This window comes from Hippoglossus hippoglossus, chromosome 19, assembly GCF_009819705.1.
Source record: "Hippoglossus hippoglossus isolate fHipHip1 chromosome 19, fHipHip1.pri, whole genome shotgun sequence".
Lineage (NCBI taxonomy): Eukaryota > Metazoa > Chordata > Actinopteri > Pleuronectiformes > Pleuronectidae > Hippoglossus > Hippoglossus hippoglossus.
The window spans coordinates 418,128-441,298 of record NC_047169.1 but is presented as its reverse complement, the minus strand read 5'-3'; the positions used below and the strand labels follow the sequence as shown (position 1 = coordinate 441,298).

Sequence of the window (23,171 nt, the reverse complement as noted above, 5' to 3'; positions counted from 1 at the left end):
CACTTTAATACTGTCTCTGCTTCAGCGTGTTCACAGCTCAGGTGTCAGCGCACGTCATCACGTGCACAACTCTCCAGAAACATTTCAACAAACAAGAATCAAATCATCAGCTGCTGCTTTTAACGCTAGATTCATTTAATCATAAAACACCAAGTCATACTCAGAGTGCGTCTGTCTTTGTGTCTCTGTTTCTTGAGTAAATGTTTGGTCGTTCTTGGCTCTGCAGCAGATTTGTGTTTACAGAACCAGGATAATGGCCCGGTGTCCTCACCTGCTCTCTGCATCTCGTGTCTGTAGTTGATCTCAGCAGCTTCAGTCACGTGACAACCTTCCACCGCCGTGTTCAACCTGCTGCTGACAACTTCACTGCTCCTCTCTCCTGTGTGTGTCTGCAGGTAAAACAGGAGGTGCCATCCTCCGGTGGCTCAGCAGAAGATGGCATCACATGACTGCTCCTGATCGTGCCGTCCTACTGACTCGGCAAGTTTTCTTTTTTTTACTGTCCTGTTACCGTGGTTATGTGGGACATCATGTCATCAACAACAATTAGGTCACAACTGGACATGTGTGGTATCAAAAGATCAGAAATGTACTGAGCTACAACGAAGCCTTGAAAGTAAAAAAAACTCTTAAATTTCAATTCTAAGATTTACCTCAAGTTGAAATCAGAGTAATGTCTCTGTGGGTGGATTTGATGAGACGTCTGGCGGCTGCATTATTAACCAGATGAAATTTATGTCCACAGATGAATAAAGACAGTTGGAGTTGCCTAAATGAAAAATCAAAATATCATCTCGGTTTGAGCAAAATATTTTTAATTAAAAAAAACTTGTTTAATTGATTAACTCCACATCAAACAGGACTTTGTGTGAGTTACACTTGTCTCTGTCTAACCATTATTCATTAAATAACTTCATTATAAAATACAAACACGTCTCCTAACATCTTCAGTTGATGTCAAACCAAACAGCAGCTGCAGCACCTGTACACAACTTTACAATCCATTAATACGGCGAGGTTTATATACACGTCGCTGTTGATTGGACAGAATCGCATCACCATGGACACCACCACTAAATCACCAGGCTAACATTCAACGTGGAAACTGAAGCAAAATGTTGGATTGAACGTGACCCTGCTCATTTAGCTTCTGGGTCTGCACCGCGAGTTTAAACGCAGGTTGGGAACCTGAGAACATCACGATTCAGACAGTTTCAGGGACGTCAAGACCGCAGTCGTCATCGTTCGTTAATTAACCAGACGTTGTTTCCTGCAGGTCCCCGCCCAGATTTGTCCTGTTCCTTGTTCCTCTGCTGCTCTTCCTCATCGGTGAGTTTCACATCCTCATCATAAATGTCATGTTTGCAGTTTCAGACTGAGCTTTTCTTTGGCTTCCTCTACAGGCCCATGTTGGTTTGGCCTCGCCGGCATACAGTCCATCCTCGCAGCTTTAAACATCACAGATTGGACGAAGGTGGTCTCCGACGTCCCCGCTCTGTCCTCCATGTACAGCTTCATGTCCTCACAGAGCCCATCAGCGGAGAACGCTGCAGAGGGGTCAGGGGAGGTGCAGCTGTATGAGGAGCCGCTCTATCCTCGACCTCCACCAGCCGAGGAGGTAGTGACGCCACGTTCAGCTGGTAGAGGGAGAAAGGTTCATGTCTTTAACTATTTACCTCAGAGCCTTTCAGATCTATTTCTTTAAATCCAGTTTTCATTGTTTGACAGGAAGAGTCGGACCGGCTCGTCGGCCTGGAGCAGAGTCTGACGGTGCTGTGGGGGCGTGTGGAGGCCGCAGGGCAGCAGGCAGAGCAGAGACACAGGGAGGTTCTCGGGCTGTACGCCGACCTCCAGCAGCGCGTCTCTGCTCGGAGCGGCGAGGACGACCTGCAGCTATGGCTCAGCAGCCTGATCGACCATGAGCTGACCGAGCTGAGGAGGCGACTGGACGAGGAGCGACAGAGGGAGCAGGTCAGAGAGCGGACGCACGGCCCGGATGTGGTCATTTAGTTTTCTTTTCATTCATAGTTATTTATAATAAAGTTTACGGTTAATCTGTAAAATATCAAACCTCAATTACATTTTATCAGTCGGGCAGTAGAAGACTCATGTGATGCTTCACTGAGTATAAAACATGAGAGTTCAGAGGCCCAACTGTAGGTTCAGAGCAGGTTGCTGAGCATGATGGGATATGCGTCGTCTTCCTGTGTGCAGATGCAGCAGCTGTCGCAGCAGCAGAGTCTATCGTCTCGTCTGGATCAGCTGGAGCTGCAGCTGCTGGCGGCTCAAACAGAGGTGAGAGCGTCTGACCACAGATTCTACTGTTCATCATAAGAATCGATCATCAGACGCAGTGACAGGACGATATTGTGTTTCAGGAGGATCAGTGGAGGCGAGAAGCTGCGTCCGTTCCACAGTCAACACTTCCTGCTGCCATCAGGTAAACAACTAGGCAACGTAAAGCTGAGGACGTGGATGAAAACACTGAGTAAAGAAGTTTCTCTTTTCTAACTTCCTTCAGTATGGGTGTGGACCGTCAGTCCCATGACGCCTTGCTGGCGGAGGTAGCGAGGTTGGAGGTGGCTCTGGAGGACGTAAGGCGGGATGTGGACGGTCTGTCTGGGTTCAAGGACCGTTGCCGACAACTCGATGGAGTCCAGCAGACGGTGAGAAGAGAAGTTATTTAGCTGGGAGGTTCGCCTCTTTAACTTTTTTGAATCTCTTCCTCTGGTCAGATCTCGGAACAGGTTTCCGCTCAGGTGCGCGAGGAGGTTCGGGCTCTCGTTTATGGGAATCAGGTGACAGTGGCGGGCGGAGGAGACTCCGACACTCTCCCAGAGTCGCTCCTCCAGTGGCTGTCGCAGCAGTATGTCAGTAGGGCTGACCTGCAGGTGGCGCTGTCGTCTCTGGAGCGCAGCATCCTGCAGAACATCAAACTGCAGCTGGTGCAGCATCGCAACGAGGAGGTCAGAGAGACCGTCCTGCAAACCACCGGGACTGCCGGGGACACCGTCACCCCGGAGGTGAGGGGGTTACAGTTTCAAATGTAGTTTAAATAAAAATCTTTCCTTTATTCAGGATCAAGACCCTTTGAAAAGAAAAGTTAAATTGTCTTCTCCGTCATTCAGAGTCTCGGGTTCAGATTCTTTAGCTAGCAGCTGCTTAGCGTAGCATAGAGACTGGAAACGGCTAGCCTCGGTCTCTAAACAAGCTCACTGACTAATTAAGCAGAACTGCTTTGTGGTTCTGCTGCGTGAGGTAGAAGCTGAAACCAGCCAATCAAATCCCATATATGCTAACACATGTTGTGACGTCAGAATGAGGCTGAGGAAGCAGAGTCGGCTGCAGAACCCAGATTTTATGTCTTGTTTTCTTTTTTAAGCATTGACAGCTAGCGTAGCAAGTTAGCATATGAGCCAGGAAACTCATCATGATGCCATTACACGTGTCACTAGCGCCAACACAAAGCATATGTGAGTCCTTCATACGCCTGGAAGAACCTCAACTCACGTTGACTGTTATTAAAAGTGGTCGTGTTCGGAGAAGCGATTCTGTTTGATGACGCCGCCGAACCTGCTGCAAACTGTTGTTTCGTGGTTGTTAGTTTTCTTAAATCATCAGAACTGAGGAATGAGAATGATTCATATTTGCGTTGTTACGATCATTTTCATGTTGTGGACGCTGGACAAACACGTCTGTTAATCCTATGTTTACTTTGCTCAGAGGTATTTTCCCTGTTTACAGCTCTAGAAAGTTAAATAACCTTTGTGTCGTCTCCTCCAGGATGTCCACGTGATCGTGAAGAACGCTCTGCGGCTGTTTTCCCAGGACCAGACTGGCCTCGCCGACTACGCTCTGGAGTCTGGAGGTCAGGAGATAAACTCGGTGTTCGTGTCGGACCCGTAATTTTCTCTATTTCTTTATTGTTAGAAAATCTCAGGTTAGAGTTAGAATAAATAAATACGATGAGTCAACTCCACTGCACAGAAATTAAGCTAAAATATCTGATGCGAAGGCTGCCATCATGTGGTGATTGTGTGTCTGTGCAGTAGTGGTCATGGAGCGGAGCCGTGGTATAAAGGTCCAGTCCGCACATGCGCATCAATCATGACGTCTCGGACTGTTTTTACACGTCGAATAACTCATTAAAACCAGGTGGTTCGGGAGCTGTGATGTCGTCCACATTTATTTGAGGTTACTAACACGTCGGCATTCCTGCAGGGGGCAGTGTTCTGAGCACTCGCTGCTCTGAGACGTACGAGACGAAGGCGGCGCTGCTCAGTCTGTTCGGACTTCCTCTCTGGTATTTCTCTCAGTCTCCTCGAACTGTCATCCAGGTAACACACCTGTCAATCACACATCGCACTGCTGTCGTCACATCAGTTTCTACTTTTCATACAAAAAATAAAGTGAAGCAGAAAACCCAGACAAGAACCTTCTGTCTTCTGATTGGTCAGATGTCATCAAGTGTCCAGAAGCCACAACAATCATTTGACTGGAAACGATGTCATTTACAGTTTTTAACCTAAACGTCTGATATCTTCCTACGAGGTGCGTTCACGGACCGTCGGACACGCCACCGTGTGACTACGTCCACTAGCTCAGCCACTTCCTGTTGACATTCAGGCTAAAGACGTGGTGTAAATGACCTCGTTTCCAGTCGGATATGGAAGTCGGGGCTTGTGGACACTTGCATGACACCACACGAGCAGTATGGAGGCATGTTGTGTTTTTTGTGTTGTTACGGTGGCCTGGGCTAAACTCTGTTTAAAAACTGAACTTTGTCGAGTCACACACATGTCACCCCCCCCCCCCCCATCATAGTCATAGTCATCATACTCTTTTATCCTCGCTGTCTCAACTTTAGCATCTACCACCAACCCTGTTCATCCTTCCCCATCTGTTCATCAGCCCTGTTACACATGAGCAAAAACTAATATACACAAGCGTCATCAACAGTTTATTCACACCTGATAAACGCCGCCCTGCTGTCTTCCTGTAGCCGGACGTCCATCCAGGAAACTGCTGGGCGTTCAGAGGCTCCACAGGTTTCCTGGTGATCCGTCTCTCCATGAGGATCCTCCCCACGGCCTTCTCCCTGGAGCACATCCCCAAAGCCCTGGCACCCAGTGGGGCGCTGCACAGCGCTCCCCGAGACTTCAGCGTCTACGTAAGAGTCAACGCCATCACCAGCGCCCTCTCGGAGATTCTGTTTTTTACTGAACGGCTTTGTTTTCAGGGTCTAGATGACGAGCGTCAGGACAGAGGGAAGCTGCTGGGCGTGTACACGTATGACGAGGATGGAGAAGCTCTGCAGACCTACGCCGCCACTGTGAGTTGTCGCTGCAGCGGCCTCCTGTTTACCCAACATGCATTTCAACTCAGAAAGAAAAGTCTAAAAATAGTTGTCGGGTTGATCCACGTTCTCAACATCAGTGAAGTTTTGACAATAATTTAATGTTATGTAAAAAGAATAAAGCAGCTGTAGCAACATGTTCATTTATCCTGATCAGAGGATGTTTATTCTTATGTAGGAGTTTAACAAGTGTGATGACAACATGACGCCTCACTTCTTTCTTTCTTTCTTTTTATTATAGCATCCAAAACAAACAATCTTCATTTTTTGTGACCAAGATCAAATCTGATGAGTGAAATCACACATGTCCGTGTTCTGCTTTGATTTCTGGAAATATTGTCTCCTAGTTTTTCTCCATATTTTAACTGAAACGATTGTGAAACTGTAGCATTAGCTGCATTAGCTGCATTAGCTAACGTCACCTCAGCTGATGCTGACTCAGCTACGTGTTTTTATGCAGCTAACCATTAACAGTAGCATTGGTTCATATTGTATAAAAACACGTAGCTGAGCTGAGTCAACATCAGCTGAGGTGACGTTAGGGACCTGCCTTCAGTTGAGTGTGTTTGGGCGATTTGTTGAACAAACATGTTTGGTTTTTTTGAACGTACGTTGTTCTCCTGAAGCGTTTACGACTCTTTAACATAATATTTGTTTTTCTAAATATTTAAACAGGAAACTTAATGACGTTTCCATGGCCACCAATATGATTATTATAATATAGACTATTGACCTTATTCAGAATAAGACTTTATATCTATGATGTTACCATGAGTTTTAATATGAAGGAGTGTTTTCCTTCCAATGATTCAAGTATTTAAATGAACAATTGTCTATTTTGTTCTAAAAACGTTTTAAATTGAACTTCTTGTTTTATCTTTTACTTTTTGCGACTGTTGAATATATCATTGTGATGAGGGTGAGTCAATACGCTGATGAAGCCAAACTTTATCCGTGACTTTACTGCGTTCATATCATTATTTTCTGTTTCAACAGGAGGAGAACGATCAGATGTTCCAGATCATCGAGGTGAAGGTTTTGTCCAACTGGGGCCACCAGGAGTACACGTGCATTTACCGTTTCAGAGTGCACGGGTCGCCCAGTGACGTCTGAGGACGACCTTCACACATTCAGAGTCAAACTGAGGTTTTGAAATGAAGCTGTGCTGCTCGGTGATGATTGGCTGCTGACTGTGCCTGAGCCTCCACGCACTTCAGTTTAAAGTTGAGTTTGTTGATCAAAGTCTCGACAGTGACGGTAACCCCGCCCCCTTCAGGCGTGATCCGAGCGCCGTGGCTTTCCTGTGGAGTAACGTCACTCTGACGACTTTGAGTTTGACTTTTCTGTCCATAGTTATTTTTATATCTGCGTTGTTTTGTATTTGTTGTTTATAGGTTTTTATCTTTGACTTTGTCACACAGACAGTTTTATAGGATCAGCTCATATTTTGTATCAACACATCCATGAACATGTTTTAATTGTTCCTCCTGTTGACGCTTTAATAAAGAATGATTTAACCATGTGGCCTCTGAGCAGATTAATGCACTCGGATCTTTCAGAGTTTCAGGAAAATACATTTCTTTAAGTTTCAGTTACACAAAGAAATAATTTGTCAGTAGAAAATAACGTTTGTTTTACACAGAACAACCAAAGTCTCTTCAGGAGGAAACATGATTCCTGTTTTTAGAGAACTTGAATAAATGTGTCTTTTTACTAGGAAATAAATGATTGGATAATCTGGTCCAGAGCAACACATTAAAACATGTTTACATCTGCCGACCCACGACAGGCATGTTCAAATCTGCTCCGATCAAAGGTATAGAGCAGATAAATATCAATAAAGAATATTATACTCTGCTGTCAATACTTTTGTCTTCAGCTGAATAGTTTTCATTTTATCAGTTTATTTGATCCATTTTCAAGAAGACATCAATATTTCAGGTTGTATTGTGCAACAGTTTTATTTCCTTATGATTTATTAGATCTTGATCATTTATGTTTCAATAACATTTGACAATCATGTCTTTTTTTTAATCTGTTCCATTGCTAAGATATAAAAATGAGATTTCACTGTTTTGTGACAGGAATTTAAAAATGTCTATATCATATTTGTTTAGTGGATTATACATTTATCACTGAATAACTTTATTTGACAAACCTCAAATGTAAGAAAACAGTCAAAACGCTTTGTACAGATCTCGTGTTAATTCTGAAAGTTTTTTTTCTGTTCTAATCAAATTTCTACTGATGTTTTTTCCAGGATCAGAAACAAAGTCTGACATATTCGGAATATTAGTAATTTTTTATCTGCATTTATTAACGATATTGATCGATTATCGGTCCACGTCCATCTGCATAGTGTATATTCTCTCAGTGAGAGTTTGGAGATGATGTAGCTAATGTAGCTAATGCAGCTAATGCAGATAATGTAGCTAATGCAGCTAATGTAGCTAATGCAGCTAATGTAGCTAATGCAGCTAATGTAGCTAATGTAGCTAATGCAGATAATGTAGCTAATGCAGATAATGTAGCTAATGCAGCTAATGTAGCTAATGCAGATTATGCAGCTAATGCAGATAATGTAGCTAATGCAGCTAATGTAGCTAATGTAGCTAATGCAGCTAACCATTAACAGTAGCATTGGTTCATATTGTATAAAAACACGTAGCTGAGCTGAGTCAACATCAGCTGAGGTGACGTTAGGGACCTGCCTTCAGTTGAGTGTGTTTGGGCGATTTGTTGAACAAACATGTTTTTATTTCAACGTACGTTGTTCTCCTGAAGCGTTTAACATATTTGTTTTTCTTCGCTATCCGTCCAAAATCAACTTTTTCTTTATTTCATTACTTTCTTTGTTGTTTCTTTAAATATTTAAACAGGAATCTTAATGACATTTCCATGGACACCAATATGATTATTATAATATAAACTATTGACCTTATTCTGAATGAGACTTTATATTTATGATGTTACCATGAGTTTTTGACATTACATTTCATTGAGCTGACCCTTTTATCCAAAGCGACTCACAATAAGTGCATCAACCACGAGGGAACAAACCAGAACAACAAGAATCAGGAAAGTACCATTTCTTCAAGAAAGACAAACTCCAAAGTTCTATAAGGAAGTGACATCTAAGTGCTACTAAACTGTTAGTTTAAACTTTTATTCAAGCTGTAGTCTGAAGAGAAGTGTCTTCAGGCTGGAGGAAGATGTGTGGACTTTCTGTCCTGATGTCCATGTGGAGCTGGTTCCACCGTTTAGGAGCCAGGACAGGAAACAGTCCTGATGTTGTTGAGTGACAGCTGTCCCTCGCAGTGAGGGAGCAGCTGATTGGCCGATGCAGAGCGGAGTGGACGGGCTGGGGTGTGAGGTTTGACCATGTCCTGGATGTAGACTGGACCCGATCCGGTCACAGCACGGTACCAAGTACTAGTGTTTTGAAACGGATGCAGCTACTGGTAACCAGTGAAGGAGCAGAGGAGCGTGAGTGAACTCAGGTTAAAGACCAGTGGAGCTGCTGGTTTCTGGATGAGCTGCAGAGGTCGGGTGGCAGCAGCAGGTCGACCTGCCAGGAGGGGGGGGCAGTAGTCTAGGTGTGAGACGACCAGAGCCTGGACCAGAGCCTGGACCAGAGTCTGGACCAGAACCTGGACCAGAGCCTGGACCAGAACCTGCCTTCTCACTCAGAAGGGGACGTATTCTCCCGATGTTGTGCAGCATGAATCTACAGGTCTACTGGTCTGTTAGTGTTCTTAGGCCGACACAAGAGGCACTTGTTTATTCTGTTGAACGTGTTGTTGGCAGTGATGTTGGCAGTGAGGGAGAGTCGAGTTCAAGTTTTTAAATGAACAACTGAACTAGTGAGCGACATTAGAATAAACTAATATGTGGTTCAGAAACTACGTTAGGAGTTTTACTTCCTCTAGAGAGTCAAGTTTGATCGTCTTCTCGGCGCTCTGCCAGGTTAAACTGTGGTTCGAGTTCTTAGGCAGAGGCACAAGAGGCACTTGTTCTGTTGAACGGTGATGTTGGCAGTGAGGGAGAGTCGACTGTCGAGTGTCACACCCAGGCTCCTAGCAGTCTGGGGGGGGGGGGGGGGGGGGGGGGGGATATTGTAATTCTCCATTACAATAATATGTGGTGGTTTGTTTACATATGAGACGTCACAGAGTCGTGTGCAGATAAAAGACGAGAAGGAGAAACAGCAGTTTATCTGTTTCCTCTGAAGGTGAAGACGTCTCTTCAGTTTGACTCACAGGTGAGTTCACACAGGTGAGGGGAGACAGGTGAGGGGAGACGGGTGAGGGGAGACGGGTGAGGTGAGACGGGTGAGGGGAGACAGGTGAGGTGAGACGGGTGAGGGGAGACAGCTGAGGTGAGACAGGTGAGGGGAGACAGGTGAGGGGAGACAGGTGAGGGGAGACGGGTGAGGTGAGACGGGTGAGGGGAGACGGGTGAGGGGAGACGGGTGAGGGGAGACGGGTGAGGGGAGACGGGTGAGGGGAGACGGGTGAGGGGAGACGGGTGAGGGGAGACAGCTGAGGTGAGACAGGTGAGGGGAGACGGGTGAGGTGAGACGGGTGAGGTGAGACAGGTGAGGTGAGACGGGTGAGGTGAGACGGGTGAGGTGAGACAGGTGAGGTGAGACGGGTGAGGGGAGACGGGTGAGGGGAGACGGGTGAGGTGAGACAGGTGAGGGGAGACAGGTGAGGTGAGACGGGTGAGGTGAGACAGGTGAGGTGAGACGGGTGAGGGGAGACGGGTGAGGTGAGACGGGTGAGGTGAGACGGGTGAGGTGAGACGGGTGAGGGGAGACAGGTGAGGGGAGACAGGTGAGGGGAGACAGGTGAGGGGAGACAGGTGAGGGGAGACGGGTGAGGTGAGACGGGTGAGGTGAGACGGGTGAGTTCACTCATTGGTTGACTGTGTTTTTGTTTTATTTTCAGATAAGTCCAGTTTCAGCAGAAATCTGTTTGTCATGGAAGTTTCCTGGAAGCTGGTGAAAGGAGAAGTCAGGCAGCAGCTGATGCATCAAGGAGACCAGAAGGTGAAACAATATACAAACACTAACCAGAGGTGGGAGGTAACGAAGTACAAATACTTCGTTCCTGTACTTAAGTAGATTTTTCACATATCTGTACTTTACTTGAGTATTTATTTACCGACCTCCGGACTCTTAGGGCCTCGCGCTGCCCCCCCGACGGCAAACACGCCGCCGTGTTTGCCTTCGGGGGGGCAGCGCGAGGCCCTAAGAGTCCGGAGGTCGGTCGGGCTGCTTGGTCGAGCGGGGTGGAGCAGGCTGGTCCGGTGATGATCCCTCCGCAGGTGAAACCTTCAGAAACCTTGTTCAGAGTTTAACTTCCTCTAGAGAGTGAAGTTTGATCGTCTTCAGCTACACTCTGGTTGATCAGTGTTCTCAGGCAGACACACGAGGCACTGGTTCATTCTGTTGTGTTGCTTCTTCGTTGTCCCCAGAAGTTCAGATGCACTAGTCCATTACTATTTGAACCTCAGCATCTGGGGTTCAGAATTTGTAAAATTATACAGTATATGTAGATTTTTGTTATAATTAGTAGAAATAAAGCCTGAAGCGAATAATTTTATTTTTTTTGTGTCTGTATAGACTATAAAAAGCACTTTGCATTTTTAATTTTGGTACTTGTACTTTTACTTTTGATACTTAAGTACATTTAATATGAGCTACTTTAAGACTTTTACTCAAGTCATTTTCTTACGGGTGACTTTTACTTTTACCGGAGTCACTTTCAGGGAAGATATCTGTACTTTTACTCAAGTACTTTATACACCACTGATGGCTAGAGAGTAACATGAGCAACTGTCTCCACCAAGTCTGAAGATGTCTCCCACAGCCTCCCAGTATATCTCCCTCACCCTGCGTCACCCATGAAGGTCCCTCTCTCTGTTACATGGAGGTGTTTGCATTCTATTGGACAGTTCAGTGTAAAGTGTGTGTTCATGAATCACATTGTGTCCTCACGTCTGGTGAAACACACAAAGAGTCGGTGTCTCTGTCTGGAGCCTCTGAGTTAGATCTGAACGTCCCTGAGTGAAGACACTACAATGTCCTGTTGGTCCTTTATCTATAACCTGACCTGGGTTCTGCTCAGAGAGAGAAGGAGGATCTGTGGAACCAGACAGGCTCTATTCTCCTGTACAGATAGAATATACACTATACATAATATATAGTGACATATACAGTTATGTGGGATGTCAAAAATTCCTCAACACTGATGATGAAGGTGAGTGAACAGATTATTTCTCCTCAATTCTAATGTTTCTACGGTGGCTCTGAATGGACAAGTTTTAATCTGAGCCACTAGATGTCGCTGAACACGACTTAATAGAAAATAACTTAATGTAAATGTCTCAACTTTATAACAACAGAACTTAGGGGAGGTCAGGACCAGGTCTGGACATAAACCTCGGTCGACCATCAGTTGTTCTTTTCTGTACTTCATACGTGTTTTATAAGCATGTTTCATACGTGTTTTATAAGCGTGTTTCATGCATGTTTTATAAGCGTGTTTCATGCATGTTTTATAAGCATGTTTCATGCATGTTTTATGCGTGTTTCATGCATGTTTTATAAGCGTGTTTCATACGTGTTTTATAAGCGTGTTTCATGCATGTTTTATAAGCATGTTTCATGCATGTTTTATAAGCGTGTTTCATGCATGTTTTATAAGCGTGTTTCATGCATGTTTTATAAGCGTGTTTCATACGTGTTTTATAAGCGTGTTTCATGCATGTTTTATAAGCGTGTTTCATGCATGTTTTATAAGCATGTTTCATGCATGTTTTATGCGTGTTTCATGCGTGTTTTATAAGCGTGTTTCATACGTGTTTTATAAGCGTGTTTCATGCATGTTTTATAAGCGTGTTTCATGCATGTTTTATAAGCGTGTTTCATGCATGTTTTATAAGCGTGTTTCATGCATGTTTTATAAGCGTGTTTCATGCATGTTTTATAAGCGTGTTTCATGCATGTTGTCATACTCCACTCAGGGAACATGTAATCTTCTGTTGTGTTGTTGTCGAGAGGTTTGTGAGCTGTGGCTTTGGGGACAAACTATGTGGATCTTTATCTTGATAAGCTCCACCTCTGTTGACTGTGACCACACCCCCATGACTCAAGAGGTCAAAGTATTGAAAACATCTGTTCTGTTCCAGCTGTTTCAAGTCGTCCTCCTCCTCCTCTTGGCTCCAGCGTTGATCAGCTGCCGTGTCGCCGAATATCCGACTGACTGCAGCCAGATCCCTGAAATCGGAGATTACCACCAGAGCGGCTCCTACTCAATCCAGCCTGCAGGAGAGAACCTCCAAGTCAAAGTACGTCCACTTGTGTTTTTATTATTGGACAGAAACATGTTCACCTCTCATACGTAGAATCATTAAAGCAACATGTCACCGATACTGATCAACAGCACCCCCTGCAGCCACATGAGGGGATTGATGCTGTTCAGAATTCTTCATATTTCAAAGTTTCCTGCTGAATCTTGGAGATAAACTCTGGTTGTTAATAACTTCAGAGTGTTTCTAACTGATCTCAGTTCAGCTTCACTCTTCACCTGGAGCTGGTTGTGACAGTTGAAGCTGACTCTCAGTCAGTTCTTCTCACAGGAGATGGAACCCACTCAGCAGAGTTACAGAGAACAGACGTTCAGGGAGTGAAGGAGGAAACTTTCTCATGTTCACACTAAACATCAGACTCACTCTCATCCAGCTGCTGTTTCAGGAGGAAACGTTTAAATGAAGCAGATTCGATTCTTGCATGATCACTCGTATCAGATGAATCTCTGGGCTTCTATTGGTCAGTGTCACCTAACGTGATGAAAGTGAAAAAGACGTGAGTGAAACATTTGAATTGATCACATGTACTGATGTGTTGCAGGTGTACTGTCAGATGAGTCCAAACCAATCAGCCTGGACAGTGAGTATTTTTACTGACTTTCAATAAGCGTCAAATCAGTCAGATTCATATTCCACTGTTTACCTGCTCAGGTGATTCAGACCAGGATGGATGGAACCGTCAACTTCTACCGGCCCTGGATTCAGTACAAGGTCGGCTTTGGTTCTGTGAGGGGAGAACACTGGCTCGGTGAGAAGTGGAACCACAGGAACAGCTGAGAACTGTTAATACACAACCCCCTTCAACTGTGTGTGTGTGTGTGTGTGTGTGTGTGTGTGTGTGTGTGTGTGTGTGTGTGTGTGTGTGTGTGTGTGTGTGTGTGTGGTCACAGGTCTGGACAACCTCCACTATCTTACCTCAGGACCCACGAAGTTTGAGTTACAGGTGGACATGGAGGACTTTGAGGGAAATAAAGCGTCCGCGCATTACAGGATGTTCTCCGTCGACTCTGAGTGTAACGGATACAACTTGAGTGTGTCTGGATTCACAGATAAAGGAGCAGGTAAGTGTGTGTGTGTGTGTGTGTGTGTGTGTGTGTGTGTGTGTGTGTGTGTGTGTGTGTGTGTGTGTGTGTGTGTGTGTGTGTTTGTGTGTGTGTGTGTGTGTGTGTGTGTGTGTGTGTGTGTGTGTGTAACATTTATCATCTTTCATTCGGGAAAATAAAAATGTTTTTGTTCTTTTGTTGAGTCAAAAGAAAACTATTTAAAATCTTTTCCATGGACACTCCTCCTGAGAGACGGCATCGAACCGAGACAGACAGAGACAGACAGAGACAGACAGATAGAGACAGATAGAGACAGACAGACAGAGACAGATAGAGACAGACAGAGACATGTTTCCTTCAGACAAATCCCTCGTTGATTACAGATATTTTCAGTCTATAACACTGTGTCTTCTCTGTGTCCTCTCTGTGTCTTCTCTGTGTCTTCTCTGTGTCCTCTGTGTGTCTTCTCTGTGTCTTCTCTGTGTCTCTGTAGGAGACTCCATGATGACACACAATGGCATGAAGTTCTCCACCTTTGACAGAGACCAGGACACAGTGCCTGAGAACTGTGCCTCAACCTTCTTGGGAGGTTTCTGGTACAACAACTGTCACCATGCAAACCCTAATGGGGTTTACCGCTGGGGACAGGAGAAGACTCCCTATGCTGTTGGAGTTTCATGGGTCACTTGGAAAAACACCCATGACTACTCTGTGAAGTCCATCGTCATGAAGGTCCGTCCTGTGCAGCCTGAGTAACTTTCCAGGAGCAGCAGCAGACCAGATGTTGATCTGTCTCAACATCTGTCGCTTTCATCAGTCAAAGTCAAAAGAAATCACACGTTTGAACCCTGATGTCAATCATCGCCTGCTGCATGTCCTCAATAAACGAGACGCAAAAAATCTGATGTGACCTGATGTCTTTGTCTCATGTGTCTTTTCATTTGTTTCATGTGTCGTCATATGTCTCATTCATGTGTCTCATGTGTCTTCATGTGTCTTCATGTGTCTTCATGTGTCTCATGTGTCTCATGTATCTTCATGTTTCTTCATGTGTCTCCATGTGTCTTCATGTGTCTCATGTGTCTCATGTGTCTCACGTGTCTCATGTGTCTTCACGGGTCTCATGTGTCTCACGTGTCTCACGGGTCTCCACTAAAAATCTACTTAAGTACAGGAATGAAGTACAAATACTTTGTTCCTGTACTTAAGTATATTTTTCACATATCTGTACTTTACTTGAGTATTTATTTCCCTGACAACTTTTTACTTTTACTCGCTACATTTGAACACAAATTTCTGTACTTTCTACTTCTTATATTCTCAAAACTGGCTCGTTCCTTGAGCAGCAGGTTGGAGCAACACGCGCCTTCACGCACGGCGCAGCTCTCTCTCGCTCGGCTATCAGCGCTATCTTGTCTGCGTGGCCTTGACAGGGCTGACACAGCCTGCATCATGGTTAGCTGTGCTTTCTGGAGCCGTTGATCCTTTTTCTGCTGAGCTTTGTCTTTGGTTTCTTTGTGTTGACGTTCAGCATGTTCAGAATGTCGTCTGCCCTCTGTCAAGCGAGCATCCTCAAGCCCGATGCAGGTGTGGCCTGCGTCTGCCCGTAGTGGGGGGAGCAGACCATTCAGGAAGGCCTGTTTCAGATGTGTGTCATAAGCCCCTGGCTCGTTGCCAAGGGTGTCAGGTATGGGGATGCCTCTGTGTTGATTAAACAGGACGGTCAGACGTGTGAGGAAATCTCCTACGGTTTCGCCTGGTTGTTGTTTGCACTCCGTTATTTTGGACATGTTAATTTTATTGGGGAAGGCGGTCCTCAGGGCGTTGAGGAGTGTGTTGAGAGCATTGACGTATTCTGCATGAACCGCATCATCCCAGTCTGGTGAAGTCCGACGGAGGTCTCCCCCACAGTGCTGACGTATTTTTGCAAAGTCAGTGGGGCCTAATTTCTTCATTAGAAGTCGTCTGATTTCAGACACCGTTGGCATGAATTCACCGCAAAATACTTCAAACTGGACGGCAAATGCTGTGCCAGAGTTTGCAATGGGCGAGAAGGAAGCGGAGCCTAAAGATGAGGAAGAGGTGACGTCATCATTCAGTCCTCCCACTGCCCCGTCTCCATAGACTGGGAGAGCGGTGGGTGGAGTCAGAGATGGGCCTGATCGTTGATTGGTGGAGTCTGGTCTCTGCATATCATCTGGAGGAGGGTTTTGTCGTAGGTGAGGAGGAAGGCAGGCGTCGAGGAGAGGACTGCCACACCCTGTAAGGGGAGGATACAGAGATCTATATGATTTCTTTTCAACTTTCTCAGTTTCCTTCTTTTCAACCTTAGCCATCTGTTTAAATGTTTGTTTTCTGTCCCTACACTCTGCCTCTTTTTCCCACATTTCAAAACACTTCTTTTTATCTTCCAAGGTCACAATATCGTCTTTCCACATTGTGACCTTGATTTTTTTTTTTTTGCTTTTTAATTCTTCCTCTTTCTCGAGTAGTTTCTCTCTTAAAAGTTAAATTTTTTCGACACTGAATGACCCGTTATGAGGAAAAGCAAAGTCTCTGGACCATATTGGAAGAAATGTCACACTTTCCCGTCCTCACTCTTGCAACCATAAAGCCCACCATTTGGACTTTCTGGGTTCTGAAGTCCCTGACTTCCCTTGTTACCCATCCTTATCAGTTAAGTGTATGAAATCGTACTCATCCACAATTTCCCTTGAAAACTCAGTTTAAGACGTGGACGTCTCCACGAATCCTTGTTTCTTTCTCAGGCAAAACAGGAAAAATGCCTTCAACTAGGATGATTGCCATGAGGATGAGTCAGATTAACATCATTAATACGTTTGATTTTGTATTTGAGAAATCACCTAAACAGTCAGGAAAAATCTGAATTTCAACATCTCACCAGATATAAGATGACCAAAGAGAGGTCTTTGGATCCCTGTGAAGAAGGTCCGGAACCCCAGTTGTTTCGGCCCTCTCTTCTCTTCACTGTTGGAGGTAGAGGCAGAAGATTTTCTCTCCCGGGTGATCAGCCACTGAAAACTTCTCGGGTCCAGACGATCTTTCAAGGGATCCTGTTCGTGACGCCAAGTTTGTGATGGAAATTCATCTTGTGTCATGGTTTAGTATTTTTGAGTGTTTTGTTTTAGTGTTTCCGCCTCTTTATTAAGAGTGTTTTCTGTTTTATTATTACTTCGTGTTCTTGGTTATCCTTGTGTTTATGGTTGTATCTGAGTTGTTTCCTGTGTCTCTGGTTTGCCCACTCCCTGTGTTCTGTTTCCTGTTTTATTTTGTAGTCTCTGTTCCTTGTGTGTTTTCTTTCTTCACTTGCTGTCTGTGATTTTCTGCACCAGTCCTCATGTGTTCCACCTGTGTCCAATTGCCTCTGCCTTCCCTGTGTGTGTATATAAGTCTCTGTGCTTTCCCTTTGTCCTTGTCGGATCGTCGTCATTATGTCCTGTCCTGATCGCCTGTGTTTCTGTATCCCGTGTCTCCTGACCTCCCGTCCTCTTCTCCTGTGTTTTCTCTCGTGTGCTTTTGTTTTTTCAGTTTTGACTTTTGAGATTCCTGCGTTTGTTATTTTTCTGTTAAGACTTTTTACCATTAAAAATACACTTTTTGTTAAACTCTGCTCCCGGGTCCAACTGCTTCATAAATCCTGACATCTTGAGGTTTGAAATAATGAAATTGTCAGACTGGAGTTGCCTTTGAGTCTTTTTAATAGTAAGCTCTGCAGAGGTTACACAACAAGCACGGGTGCTCAAAGTGGAACTGCCCCAAAGTTCACAAAAGCCAGAACTTATACAAAGAGGCGTTTCATAATATGAAAAAAAGACATGAAATCATCATCTGTGTCTGTCTGCTGTAGCAGTTGGAAGGAAACATCACAGAATAAGGGCATACATCCTGTTTGTCAAGGTCACAGCAGTGAGACACCGCCAAATAAGGATTCCATCCTGTCAGGTAGACAGTATCACAGCAGTGAGACATTGGTCAGGGGAATTCCCCATTACACTAATATGTGGTGGTTTGTTTACATATGAGACGTCACAGAGTCGTGTGCAGATAAAAGACGAGAAGGAGAAACAGCAGTTTATCTGTTTCCTCTGAAGGTGAAGACGTCTCTTCAGTTTGACTCACAGGTGAGTTCACACAGGTGAGGGGAGACAGGTGAGGTGAGACAGGTGAGGGGAGACAGGTGAGGGGAGACGGGTGAGGGGAGACGGGTGAGGGGAGACGGGTGAGGGGAGACGGGTGAGGGGAGACGGGTGAGGGGAGACAGGTGAGGGGAGACAGGTGAGGGGAGACAGGTGAGGGGAGACAGGTGAGTTCACACAGGTGAGGTGAGACAGGTGAGGGGAGACAGGTGAGGGGAGACAGGTGAGTTCACACAGGTGAGGGGAGACAGGTGAGGGGAGACAGGTGAGGGGAGACGGGTGAGGGGAGACGGGTGAGGTGAGACGGGTGAGGTGAGACGGGTGAGGTGAGACGGGTGAGTTCACTCATTGGTTGACTGTGTTTTTGTTTTATTTTCAGATAAGTCCAGTTTCAGCAGAAATCTGTTTGTCATGGAAGTTTCCTGGAAGCTGGTGAAAGGAGAAGTCAGGCAGCAGCTGATGCATCAAGGAGACCAGAAGGTGAAACAATATACAAACACTAACCAGAGGTGGGAGGTAACGAAGTACAAATACTTCGTTCCTGTACTTAAGTAGATTTTTCACATATCTGTACTTTACTTGAGTATTTATTTACCGACCTCCGGACTCTTAGGGCCTCGCGCTGCCCCCCCCCCCCGACGGCAAACACGCCGCCGTGTTTGCCGTCGGGGGGGCAGCGCGAGGCCCTAAGAGTCCGGAGGTCGGTCGGGCGGCTTGGTCGAGCGGGGTGGAGCAGGCTGGTCCGGTGATGATCCCTCCGCAGGTGAAACCTTCAGAAACCTTGTTCAGAGTTTAACTTCCTCTAGAGAGTGAAGTTTGATCGTCTTCAGCTACACTCTGGTTGATCAGTGTTCTCAGGCAGACACACGAGGCACTGGTTCATTCTGTTGTGTTGCTTCTTCGTTGTCCCCAGAAGTTCAGATGCACTAGTCCATTACTATTTGAACCTCAGCATCTGGGGTTCAGAATTTGTAAAATTATACAGTATATGTAGATTTTTGTTATAATTAGTAGAAATAAAGCCTGAAGCGAATAATTTTATTTTTTTTTGTGTCTGTATAGACTATAAAAAGCACTTTGCATTTTTAATTTTGGTACTTGTACTTTTACTTTTGATACTGAAGTACATTTAATATGAGCTACTTTAAGACTTTTACTCAAGTCATTTTCTTACGGGTGACTTTTACTTTTACCGGAGTCACTTTCAGGGAAGATATCTGTACTTTTACTCAAGTACTTTATACACCACTGATGGCTAGAGAGTAACATGAGCAACTGTCTCCACCAAGTCTGAAGATGTCTCCCACAGCCTCCCAGTATATCTCCCTCACCCTGCGTCACCCATGAAGGTCCCTCTCTCTGTTACATGGAGGTGTTTGCATTCTATTGGACAGTTCAGTGTAAAGTGTGTGTTCATGAATCACATTGTGTCCTCACGTCTGGTGAAACACACAAAGAGTCGGTGTCTCTGTCTGGAGCCTCTGAGTTAGATCTGAACGTCCCTGAGTGAAGACACTACAATGTCCTGTTGGTCCTTTATCTATAACCTGACCTGGGTTCTGCTCAGAGAGAGAAGGAGGATCTGTGGAACCAGACAGGCTCTATTCTCCTGTACAGATAGAATATACACTATACATAATATATAGTGACATATACAGTTATGTGGGATGTCAAAAATTCCTCAACACTGATGATGAAGGTGAGTGAACAGATTATTTCTCCTCAATTCTAATGTTTCTACGGTGGCTCTGAATGGACAAGTTTTAATCTGAGCCACTAGATGTCGCTGAACACGACTTAATAGAAAATAACTTAATGTAAATGTCTCAACTTTATAACAACAGAACTTAGGGGAGGTCAGGACCAGGTCTGGACATAAACCTCGGTCGACCATCAGTTGTTCTTTTCTGTACTTCATACATGTTTTATAAGCGTGTTTCATACGTGTTTTATAAGCGTGTTTCATGCATGTTTTATAAGCGTGTTTCATGCATGTTTTATAAGCGTGTTTCATGCATGTTTTATAAGCGTGTTTCATGCATGTTTTATAAGCATGTTTCATGCATGTTTTATAAGCGTGTTTCATGCATGTTTTATAAGCGTGTTTCATGCATGTTTTATAAGCATGTTTCATACATGTTTTATAAGCGTGTTTCATGCATGTTTTATAAGCGTGTTTCATACGTGTTTTATAAGCGTGTTTCATGCATGTTTTATAAGCGTGTTTCATGCATGTTTTATAAGCGTGTTTCATGCATGTTTTATAAGCGTGTTTCATGCATGTTTTATAAGCGTGTTTCATGCATGTTTTATAAGCGTGTTTCATGCATGTTTTATAAGCATGTTTCATACATGTTTTATAAGCGTGTTTCATGCATGTTGTCATACTCCACTCAGGGAACATGTAATCTTCTGTTGTGTTGTTGTCGAGAGGTTTGTGAGCTGTGGCTTTGGGGACAAACTATGTGGATCTTTATCTTGATAAGCTCCACCTCTGTTGACTGTGACCACACCCCCATGACTCAAGAGGTCAAAGTATTGAAAACATCTGTTCTGTTCCAGCTGTTTCAAGTCGTCCTCCTCCTCCTCTTGGCTCCAGCGTTGATCAGCTGCCGTGTCGCAGAATATCCGACTGACTGCAGCCAGATCCATGAAATCGGAGATTACCACCAGAGCGGCTCCTACTCAATCCAGCCTGCAGGAGAGAACCTCCAAGTCAAAGTACGTCCACTTGTGTTTTTATTATTGGACAGAAACATGTTCACCTCTCATACGTAGAATCATTAAAGCAACATGTCACCGATACTGATCAACAGCACCCCCTGCAGCCACATGAGGGGATTGATGCTGTTCAGAATTCTTCATATTTCAAAGTTTCCTGCTGAATCTTGGAGATAAACTCTGGTTGTTAATAACTTCAGAGTGTTTCTAACTGATCTCAGTTCAGCTTCACTCTTCACCTGCAGCTGGTTGTGACAGTTGAAGCTGACTCTCAGTCAGTTCTTCTCACAGGAGATGGAACCCACTCAGCAGAGTTACAGAGAACAGACGTTCAGGGAGAGAAGGAGGAAACTTCCTCATGTTCACACTAAACATCAGACTCACTCTCATCCAGCTGCTGTTTCAGGAGGAAACGTTTAAATGAAGCAGATTCGATTCTTGCATGATCACTCGTATCAGATGAATCTCTGGGCTTCTATTGGTCAGTGTCACCTAACGTGTTGAAAGTGAAAAAGACGTGAGTGAAACATTTGAATTGATCACATGTACTGATGTGTTGCAGGTGTACTGTCAGATGAGTCCAAACCAATCAGCCTGGACAGTGAGTATTTTTACTGACTTTCAATAAGCGTCAAATCAGTCAGATTCATATTCCACTGTTTACCTGCTCAGGTGATTCAGACCAGGATGGATGGAACCGTCAACTTCTACCGGCCCTGGATTCAGTACAAGGTCGGCTTTGGTTCTGTGAGGGGAGAACACTGGCTCGGTGAGAAGTGGACCCACAGGAACAGCTGAGAACTGTTAATACACAACCCCCTTCAACTGTGTGTGTGTGTGTGTGTGTGTGTGTGTGTGTGTGTGTGTGTGTGTGTGTGTGTGTGTGTGTGTGTGTGTGTGTGTGTGTGTGTGTGTGTGTGTGTGTGTGTGGTCACAGGTCTGGACAACCTCCACTATCTTACCTCAGGACCCACGAAGTTTGAGTTACAGGTGGACATGGAGGACTTTGAGGGAAATAAAGCGTCCGCGCATTACAGGATGTTCTCCGTCGACTCTGAGTGTAACGGATACAACTTGAGTGTGTCTGGATTCACAGATAAAGGAGCAGGTAAGTGTGTGTGTGTGTGTGTGTGTGTGTGTGTGTGTGTGTGTGTGTGTGTGTGTGTGTGTGTGTGTGTGTGTGTGTGTGTGTGTGTGTGTGTAACATTTATCATCTTTCATTCGGGAAAATAAAAATGTTTTTGTTCTTTTGTTGAGTCAAAAGAAAACTATTTAAAATCTTTTCCATGGACACTCCTCCTGAGAGACGGCATCGAACCGAGACAGACCGAAACAGACAGAGACAGACAGAGACAGACAGACAGAGACAGATAGAGACAGACAGAGACATGTTTCCTTCAGACAAATCCCTCGTTGATTACAGATATTTTCAGTCTATAACACTGTGTCTTCTCTGTGTCCTCTCTGTGTCTTCTCTGTGTCTTCTCTGTGTCCTCTGTGTGTCTTCTCTGTGTCTTCTCTGTGTCTCTGTAGGAGACTCCATGATGACACACAATGGCATGAAGTTCTCCACCTTTGACAGAGACCAGGACAGGTGGCCTGAGAACTGTGCCTCAACCTTCTTGGGAGGTTTCTGGTACAACAACTGTCACCATGCAAACCCTAATGGGGTTTACCGCTGGGGACAGGAGAAGACTCCCTATGCTGTTGGAGTTTCATGGCTCACTTGGAAAAACACCCATGACTACTCTGTGAAGTCCATCGTCATGAAGGTCCGTCCTGTGCAGCCTGAGTAACTTTCCAGGAGCAGCAGCAGACCAGATGTTGATCTGTCTCAACATCTGTCGCTTTCATCAGTCAAAGTCAAAAGAAATCACACGTTTGAACCCTGATGTCAATCATCGCCTGCTGCATGTCCTCAATAAACGAGACGCAAAAAATCTGATGTGACCTGATGTCTTTGTCTCATGTGTCTTTTCATTTGTTTCATGTGTCGTCATACACTACCGTTCAAAAGTTTGGGGTCACTTAGAAATTTCCTTATTTTTCAAAGAAAAGCACAGTTTTTTTCAATGAAGATAACATTAAATTAATCAGAAATACACTCTATACATTGTTAATGTGGTAAATGACTATTCTAGGTGGAAACGTCTGGTTTTTAATGAAATATCTACATAGGTGTATAGAGGCCCATTTCCAGCAACTATCACTCCAGTGTTCTAATGGTACATTGTGTTTGCTAATCGCCTTAGAAGACTAATGGATGATTAGAAAACCCTTGAAAACCCTTGTGCAATGATGTTAGCACAGCTGAAAACTGTTTTGCTGGTGAGAGAAGCTATAGAACTGGCCTTCCTTTGAGCTAGTTGAGTATCTGGAGCATCACATTTGTGGGTTCGATTATACTCTCAAAATGGCCAGAAGAAGAGAACTTTCATGTGAAACTCGCCGGTCTGTTCTTGTTCTTAGAAATGAAGGCTATTCCATGCGAGAAATTGCGAAGAAACTGAAAATGTCCTA

At 44.7% G+C, this 23,171-nt stretch overlaps 3 protein-coding genes across 10 annotated transcripts; all 3 read left to right on the top strand.

Moving 5' to 3' along the window:
- Window positions 1–357: 357 nt before the first annotated feature.
- On the top strand, window positions 358–6,879 carry LOC117752809 (SUN domain-containing protein 1-like). Its single transcript, XM_034570448.1, has 13 exons — window positions 358–480; window positions 1,277–1,329; window positions 1,404–1,618; window positions 1,729–1,971; window positions 2,215–2,295; window positions 2,379–2,440; window positions 2,522–2,666; window positions 2,736–3,023; window positions 3,784–3,868; window positions 4,222–4,337; window positions 5,003–5,170; window positions 5,240–5,332; window positions 6,353–6,879. Exons 1-13 carry the CDS (start codon window positions 446–448, stop codon window positions 6,467–6,469), a joined length of 1,701 nt encoding a protein of 566 aa, XP_034426339.1. The 5' UTR covers window positions 358–445; the 3' UTR covers window positions 6,470–6,879.
- LOC117752819 (microfibril-associated glycoprotein 4-like) lies at window positions 5,941–14,688 on the top strand. 5 transcript variants are annotated; one of them, XM_034570470.1, is made up of 8 exons: window positions 5,941–5,946; window positions 6,999–7,008; window positions 10,306–10,406; window positions 12,551–12,709; window positions 13,272–13,310; window positions 13,382–13,478; window positions 13,621–13,791; window positions 14,267–14,688. In XM_034570470.1, the coding sequence occupies exons 3-8, from the start codon at window positions 10,338–10,340 to the stop codon at window positions 14,527–14,529; spliced, it is 798 nt and encodes a 265-aa protein (XP_034426361.1). In that variant the 5' UTR covers window positions 5,941–5,946; window positions 6,999–7,008; window positions 10,306–10,337; the 3' UTR covers window positions 14,530–14,688. The 5 variants fall into 5 exon arrangements, with proteins under 5 accessions (XP_034426361.1, XP_034426360.1, XP_034426363.1 ...); XM_034570469.1 differs by lacking the exons at window positions 5,941–5,946; window positions 6,999–7,008 and adding an exon at window positions 9,494–9,617; XM_034570468.1 differs by lacking the exons at window positions 5,941–5,946; window positions 6,999–7,008 and adding an exon at window positions 9,500–9,617 and having other exon boundaries at window positions 10,294–10,406.
- A 3,082-nt stretch (window positions 14,689–17,770) lies between these two features.
- On the top strand, window positions 17,771–22,606 carry LOC117752816 (microfibril-associated glycoprotein 4-like). Of its 4 annotated transcripts, none has more exons than XM_034570461.1 (7): window positions 17,771–17,915; window positions 18,310–18,410; window positions 20,493–20,651; window positions 21,214–21,252; window positions 21,324–21,420; window positions 21,589–21,759; window positions 22,185–22,606. In XM_034570461.1, exons 2-7 carry the CDS (start codon window positions 18,342–18,344, stop codon window positions 22,445–22,447), a joined length of 798 nt encoding a protein of 265 aa, XP_034426352.1. In that variant the 5' UTR covers window positions 17,771–17,915; window positions 18,310–18,341; the 3' UTR covers window positions 22,448–22,606. The 4 variants fall into 4 exon arrangements, with proteins under 4 accessions (XP_034426352.1, XP_034426354.1, XP_034426351.1 ...); XM_034570460.1 differs by having other exon boundaries at window positions 17,784–17,915; window positions 18,298–18,410; XM_034570463.1 differs by lacking the exon at window positions 20,493–20,651.
- The last annotated feature ends 565 nt before the right edge of the window (window positions 22,607–23,171 follow it).